The sequence below is a fragment of the Empidonax traillii genome, unplaced genomic scaffold, assembly GCF_003031625.1.
Source record: "Empidonax traillii isolate 1590-97213 ecotype Southwest subspecies unplaced genomic scaffold, ASM303162v1 scaffold1366:size124167, whole genome shotgun sequence".
NCBI lineage: Eukaryota > Metazoa > Chordata > Aves > Passeriformes > Tyrannidae > Empidonax > Empidonax traillii.
The window spans coordinates 43,435-51,223 of NW_020956559.1; the positions used below are offsets into that span (position 1 = coordinate 43,435).

Genomic DNA, 7,789 nt, shown 5'->3' on the forward strand with positions numbered 1-7,789 from the left:
GCCATTAGTTACAAAGCATGTGGGGAGCAGAAAAGAGAGGGGCTTTAAAAAGGAATGTTTCTGATGGTTGGTGTATATAATGCACCAAAACACCACCTGGCCCCTATCCTGCTGAAATCCATTGATTTGATAGTTGGCTTCCATAAAAATAAGAGACTGCTTTTCGACTGGAAGATCTTTAAGAAATCAGACTAATTGGTGATGCAGGGTGGTGGTACCTGTCTCACTCTGTGACATAAGAAGTATCTGATCTGTAAGCACTTCAGCTTTATGAAATAAAAGCAACCTAGGTATGCCAGATCTGGGCAGCAGCCAGAAGGCTGCATAAATGCTATTTTGGAAAAGCCATCTTTCCTAGAAAGATCTGATTGCAGAGCTTGTGTTCTTCAACTTGCCACTCTGTTACACGTCAGTCAAACTCAACGCATTTCACGGTGAGTGAAATAAATTGCTTCCACATTACAGTCATAATCTTCAGAGGGGCATAAAATGCTATAATCATGCCATCAGGAATTTCTTTCAAGCATTAAAGGGCGTTATTTTCTAAGGAATGATGGATCCTACTTGCTGGTCACTAAATCCGTGTGTTATACCCAAAATAATCCAACAGCATGAGAGTTTGGAGTATTTTCTAATTAATTGCTAAGCATTGCTCGTTGTAGGGCTTTCAGTTATGAGCTGATAGACATATCAGTGGACATCATTTGGAATTATTAAAGTTACACCTCAATAAAATCATCCTTTAGGGCTATTTTGGGAGAACACTGTATTAACATTCTAAAATGTAATAATTGAAAATACACATTTCTGCATGGTTTTCACTCGTTTAAAAAATCGTTCTCATTCCTTCCCTGAGACAAGAATGTAGTGTGTCCTGCAAAATGCCTTAATGGATACAGTCTTAAGTAGCTGACATTTGATGCAAATCCACAGAAAATGAGATCTAAACAGGGCAGCCTGTCATCCTTATCTCCGTAGCTCGTGCACTTGTCATGGTAAGATTATGTGGAATTGTGGAGGTGTGATAGCTGCTTTAGAGAGATGTGAAGGACGGGGTTTCTGTTCTAAAGAGCTTAAAGTGACCATGAAAACACACAGGGTAGGGATCCTGATTAGCACATGCCACATCCATGCCAGTAACTCCTGCTGGGTTTCCGTAGCACATCCTGTATCCTCTTAGAGGAGAGGATAGTGAAGTGTTGAACTGGATTTCTGGATCTGAAAAAGCACAGATGCCAGGGGTGAGATGTGATTTCTGGGTTAGTAGAAAACAGATCTTGGTATTTCTGAGGCAGATCTGTAGGTTCCTGCCAGGATGGGGCAGGAAGGGGGGGTCACTGTGAGGCTCGTGTCACGCTGTCCCGCTGCCATCCCTGCCGTGGGACGTGGCACGGAGTGACAGCACTGCCTGTCCATCGTCCTCTCTGAAGATCTGGGCCCGGGGAGGACACTGGACTGCAGCTACTTCATGCCTGCAAGCACTAATTTAAGAACCACATGAGCAGGGCTGAAGCTGCCCAGCTATTTTCCTGTCAGCTGTTAAACCTGCTGGCTGTGACACCGAGCCACACCCTGCACCGAGACACAAACCACACGCTGCTGCTTTAAACCCGGGGCAGGAGAAACCAGGCAGGTCTTGAGAAGCCCTGCAGTGTTTCCCTGCACTCAGAGAGCGCAGATGAACCTGCTTTTTCTGGAGGGTGGAGATGGGCTGATCCCACATTTCACAACCCAGCACGTTGTCTGCGTGGAATGGAGCCAGGAGCTTTAATCTTTACTGACAACTGTTCCCCCCCTCCCCTGTTCTTTTTTTTCTTCCCTTCTAGGAGGACAACTGTTAGTTTTGTGGCATACTGCTGCTCCACCCAGTGTCTGCAGACTTTTGACCTACTGAGTTGATAAACATTTCAAACCACTCAGGAGTGCTGCCAGTGTAAAGCTGCATTAGATGTCACATCCATTGGTACTGGAATACCCTGCGTGTGCTCGTGTGCCAAAGCAGCAGAAGTGCCCGGTCAGGAACACTCTGAGGCACTTGAGTCCTGCCCTATCAAATTTGGATGAGCTGCAGGAACTTTTCAGAAGTGTAAATACCAAGCTTTTAAAAGTATTAACTTCTCTCTCTCTCTCTCCTCCAAGGCAGCACACAAACCAAACACATTCACAAGCTCTGACTTCAGGATTTCCAGTATTTTTCAAATGTGTCTGTCTTCGGGTTGACCCGTTGCATCACTTGGGGCAGTTTCATTCCTCTAACAGGAAAAAAAAAAAAAATGGTTTAATTGATGGCAAATAAGTTTTCAGTTACTCATCGCAATCCTCTTCACCTCTGCAGCCAGAATCAGGTGTACAGCTCTAAACCTACAGAAACCTTTGATGAATCCCAGTGACTTTTCCACAGTTTTCAGCTTTATTTCCTCCCTCTCGTGTCAGTATTTCCCCCAGCAGATCTATCCCAGTTGTGTACCACGTCTTTGACAGTTATTTGTGGTATTCAAATCCACGCTCTAAAAGCAGATCTCTCTTTCCAGCATCGTTAAATGCCACACTTTATTTAATTGGAGTAACCAGGATATGTCTGGAGACTGAAGATGCTGTTTCAGTGAAGGCTGGTGCTGGTGCCTGCACTAAGGGCTCTTGCTCCAGCCTTTTGAGGGTGCATTTTCTTTATTTTCAATGCTTGAATTTTTTTTTATTTTTTTTTTTAAATAGTTCCCCTTTCGTGTTTCTTTGACTTCTTCAGGAAGAAGATGACTTTTAAGTAGCAATTTCCCTTGGGGGAAAAAAAACCCTAGCAATATGATGGTAAATGTTTTTATTTATTGCATTTTTATGGTTGCAGAGTGTTGATCTGCAAAGAGCTGGTCTTGGATCTTTTTCTAAATTCAGCATTTGGCTGATTTGTCCAGGTGTGTCAGTGGAGTTGTGTGCCTTGGAGAAGGCTGGAAATCCAGGGGCAGGGATAATGCTTACCCAGGTACCTGCTCAGAAGGGCTGTAACACTTGTTTTCATGTACCAAGGGCAGATTTGGTGCAAATTCCCACTCACTGTCCCATTTGTGGGAATCCTTCTTTGTTAGATCTTGTTCATTTTAAATAAAGAACAAAGGATGGAGAAAAAGGCCCAAATTGCCTCCACGACTTAAAATTTTGATTTTATACCGAAACGGTTTATAGAAAATTCACCCCTCTTGACTTGTTTTTGAATATACAATATTTTTTTAACGTCATGTGTTGGGCTTTTTTTTCTTTTTTTTTTTTTTTTAATTTCTATTTCTTAGGTATAAACTACTTGTTGATTTAGCATAGTGTGCTACTCTGTGCAGTAGGTAGTTACAAGCTGAAATAGATATGAATGAAACAGTTTGTTATAAAAATGGCAAGATAAAGAGACTTATTTGGTAGGGTATTAGCATATGTTGTGGTGAGGTGTGTGGACTTTGAAGGCAGGAGGCATTAAAATGTTTTCCTTTTGCCAAAGAAGCATTTGTTCCCTCTGCAGGCTTCCTGGCATCTCTTCAATAAATAGAGCATCTTAAAAGTGTACCAAAAAGGCAGTTTTGAGGGTGGAATTTTTAGGTCGTGCATGTTACTTGTAAAATCTTTGCTGGTTTTACTGGGTTGGTTTTTAAGAGAGTTGAATTAGCAGTAAGAAATGTAGAACTTAATCCTTCAGGAATGCAAGTATCATCTACTTGTTTAAGAATTGTGAAACTTTCTAAAATAAATCCCATTTATTAACTCTGCTTTGCAGCAGGGGCAGGAGCCATGGCCAGGCAGCCTCGGTGCTATTGGATTTCTGACTGGGTTTGGACGTGGCTGGCCCAGCAGACCTGCCCACCCCACAGGGTTCACTGCTGAGGCAGCAAAAAAATCCATCCTCAGCTTTGTCCTTTTCCTCCAGCACCCAGAGCTGAGGTGGAAATAGCCCAGGTACAGTTAGAGCTGAATCACGGACGTGCAAGTGCAGGACAGAATCCACTTCTCCCAGTCAGGGGATAAGAGAGCTGGGGGGGGTGTGACAAATCTTGATTTTGATACAATAGTCTTGATCAGGAATTATCAGTATTATTTTTACTGTGGCTTCCTCTGCCTGTGGAGGAGACGTTATCTTGCGAGTTTTTATAGCGAGTTGTAGACTTTAAATCACAGTTCATATCACAATTCAGTCTGTAAATTTTGTTTTGGAGTTAAATCTTGTGATCACCTAAAAGGCATTAATGTTTGTTTTATTAGGAGTCACATAGGAAGAGTGGAGCTTGATTTTATTATTATTATTATCATTATTTATTTATTATTTTCTTTCTTCTTCCCACAACCTAATTATTTCTTATTGAGTCCATATCAGTCTCTTTATTGTTGTCTACAAGTGCAGTTCAGAAGAAATTTAGCCTGTTCTATAAGCAGGATGAATCTTAACTAACACTTTAATAGATGATATTTCAAGAATGGAATGTTCAATGAATAAATGACTTAAACATGCAATTGAAGCTGAAATGTCATACCCTATTTTTATAAAACAAGGAAGAGGAAAGCCAATATATAGACTGAAAATGCAGCTTAAATTCGTGTTTCTCTGATGTTTTTTTGGTACAAACAGTGTTTGTATTCATCTGTATCTTTGGGTGATATTGTTCTAGATTAAAATAACTCCATTCTCACTTGTCCAAATTTTTCTAAAGTTGTTCTACTGTAAGAGTATTTCATAACCAGCAAACATGAGAGCCAGCTATGCAAATTGCAGAGGGGAGAGGGAGCTTCTTGGTGAGTGCTGTCACAATGCTTGGACTTCTCTTAAATGTTTTGGGGTTTTTTTCTAGGTAATTTTTGATTGCTCTCGTTTGTCAGGTTAGTTCCCGCCCAGATAAATTTTCCTTTGTACTACAAAAAATCTGATTCCATCAGTTGAAAAAAATGAGCATTTAAAAAACCTAATTTTTGTCATAAAAGTAGATCTTAACTCTTCGCTTAAGGTGGAAGCAGGAAGAGTTTCTGTTGGGTTCTTTTTCTAGGCATAACAAAGAGGTGCAGGAGAGAAATGAGATAAAGTCAAGTCTTTAACCCATTGATGTTGTTACAAAATTTTTCTGAGTAAAGATTGACTCTTATTATAATTAGGGAGCACAGGCATCATTTTTGTTTAGGTTTTGATAACAGGCACCATGTTCATAAAATCAGAGCCCTATACAGAGGCTTTTTGTTCTGGCACGAAGGAAGTGGAGGAATCTCTGGCTTTGTTTAAAAATGCTGCTGGCGTGGTTCTGGCACTGTTAGATTTGCAGCACTGTTCTTGGGAACCTGGCTGTTCATCCCCCAGAGGAGCAGGAATACAGGTGTCCTTTCCTGTGTGAAGAACAAGGTCTGATATCAAGAAATGTGGATTGACCAGATGCTTCTCTTGGGCTCCTCCCGAAGTTCATTTACAACCCTTCTCTTTGCTTGGTGAGGTTGAGATGTTGCTGCGAGCAGAGCAGAGCTCTTCATTGCCAAGTTGGCTTCAGTTCTTGCAGATCAAATTCTGCTGAATCCCTTGTTCTGGCCTGGAGGGAGGACAGGACTGTGCTAACACCCGGGTGGCAGTGGCGTGTCAGGTTTTACTGACATCACAGCCGAGCTGGAGACTCGAGAGTGACAGCCCTTTCCCCAGAGAGGATGACCAGAGTACCACTGACAACACACCAACTTTTGCCTTGATGTCAGTGGCGGATGGATCCCCTTTAACTGATGAGAGAGGAGAATGTTTTACCATCTTTGCGTTTCTTGCAAAAACTGGGACAGCGACACCGGAGCCCAGGGCTGCTGCTCTGTCTGCAGCTGGACTTGGATAATTCCAACTAACTTTGCCTCTTACCTCCCTCTTAATACTGCCCATGTTGTTGCAAAATGTTAGAGTTAACTTGTGGTGGAAGAGGCTGAGTAAATTGAATCCAGAGGTTTTTATTACTTTTTTGTATTAACAGACCTATTTTGTAAGAGACCAAAGGTCTGGTGGAAAGAAATGGCAACGCTCATGTGAAGTCTTCATTGCTTTTGCTTTTATGTGCCCCCTTTTTTTTTTCTTTTCTCTTTTTCTATGGATTATAACGAACTTGGTTTGCAACTGAGCCCGTTCTGTGTCTGTGGGAAGCATATGTGAACTGCTTTCTTGCTCTGTATTAACCAAATGTCACTCAGTGTGAAGGTGAGCTTGCTAAATGGTTTATTTAAAGTTAGTGGTGCGATTTATTGTATGTGCCTGTTAATAAACTATATTTTTGGATAGAATTACGGTCCATTAAAGTGAACTAAATTCTTGCTCCTGGGGCTATTAAGCTACGTCAGAATGTAACCTTTAATTTACATTTCGCTTCATTTGCATAGTAATTAGCTAATAAGTCTCTTGTCCCAAGGCTGAAGAGGTGGGGTGACAACACTTCAAACACTGCCAAGCCCCAAACACCACTTCATTTCACTTAATCCCTTTGTCTCAGACAATGCAGCTCATCAGATCTTGCATAATGGCAACAAAAGCCATATGGAAATGTTACTCCAGACCCTTCCAAGGATTGATCAAAAGAAAAAATAAGCTTCTGTAGGACTGCGTTGCCACCCTGATAGTCCAGAGGCGTGGCTGTGGTTCATGGATTACGTCCTAAGCAGCATTCAGCAGCTTTTCTCCCGCATCTAACAGATATCATAGGAACAAGGCTGCCAAAAATAGGTAGAAATTAAGCATCTGTTTCTCGAGTTATTTCCCTCCTTGCTCTGCAGCACTTTGCTTCAGTCAGAGCTGCTGCTCTCCTCGGTGTGATCAGGTCTTTGAGCTGGATGCTGTTTGAGTTACTGTATGGGGTGAGTACTTGCTAATCCATTACGGAATGGGACCCGTGCTGGTCAAGGTGACACATCAGTTGTAAACCTTGCAGGGTTTAGGTGCCATTCAGACTCTCCTGATGCCTGGTTTGTAGTTACTTTACAGTGACTTGCCTTTTTAGTGTTTTACAAGTGACAGTGTGGGTTTTCCTCCCCTGGCGAGGGAGGTAACCTCAGTTTGCCCACAGCAGGAGGAGGATGTGAGTCCCTTAATGAGGGAGATGGGGGGAGAACAGCCCTCAACCTCTTAACTTTTACCAACCACTGCTGCATCCCTTATGAATTAGAAAGAAAGAAATGGGAGAGCTTAACATCCTTTTCCTTTGCAATTAAAAGTACTTGGCATAAGTGCAAGCTAAGTGGAAACTTCAGTGGCTGAATAATGCTATTGTATGCAGGAAATGAGAGGAGCCGAGATCTCGCTTGGAAAGGCACTGGATGTTTTGTGACTTCCAGGCCAAGATTTAGGGCTGTTCTATGTGGTGACATTTTGGGAACTTGAGAGCAGAATTGAACCCCTGCATCTGTGTCCCCCAACTTCAGCAATCACTGAATGGTCCAGCAGAGTGTTCTGCATTGAAGAAGCCTGGTATTCCCTGGAGCTGGCTCTGGAATATCAGATTAGTGTCTGCTACTTCAGCAAGAAAGAGAGCAAGAGTTGACCAAATCCTTTCTTTATGTTTTCACATTTTAAGTAATAAACCCCTCACGTCAGGCTTTTCCAGCACCCGTTGTGCCCTTCAGACACCTCCAGCTCCCAGGGAAGGACCTTGACACATCTGGGACTCGTTCCGAGCCTCAGGAGCAAGAGCAGTTCTGTTGTTGGAGGTGCTGAAGTGATTTGACTTTCTGATGATGCCTTCCAAGTGGCAATCAAGGGCTAATTTCTCAAGTACCCTGATGCTCTTTTGTGTGTTCGTGAGGAATGTAAATATTG

General features: G+C 42.3%; 1 protein-coding gene across 3 annotated transcripts in view; it reads left to right on the forward strand.

Moving 5' to 3' along the window:
• The window catches only part of LRRC28 (leucine rich repeat containing 28), a 49,544-nt gene extending 43,280 nt beyond the window's left edge, over positions 1 to 6,264 (forward strand). For all 3 annotated transcript variants that reach the window (XM_027906851.1, XM_027906853.1, XM_027906854.1), the window contains one exon: positions 1,827 to 6,264. In XM_027906851.1, the coding sequence (XP_027762652.1) occupies positions 1,827 to 1,899 (73 nt within the window). In that variant the 3' untranslated portion in view covers positions 1,900 to 6,264. The remainder of the gene's footprint in view (positions 1 to 1,826) is intronic.
• Positions 6,265 to 7,789: the final 1,525 nt, after the last annotated feature.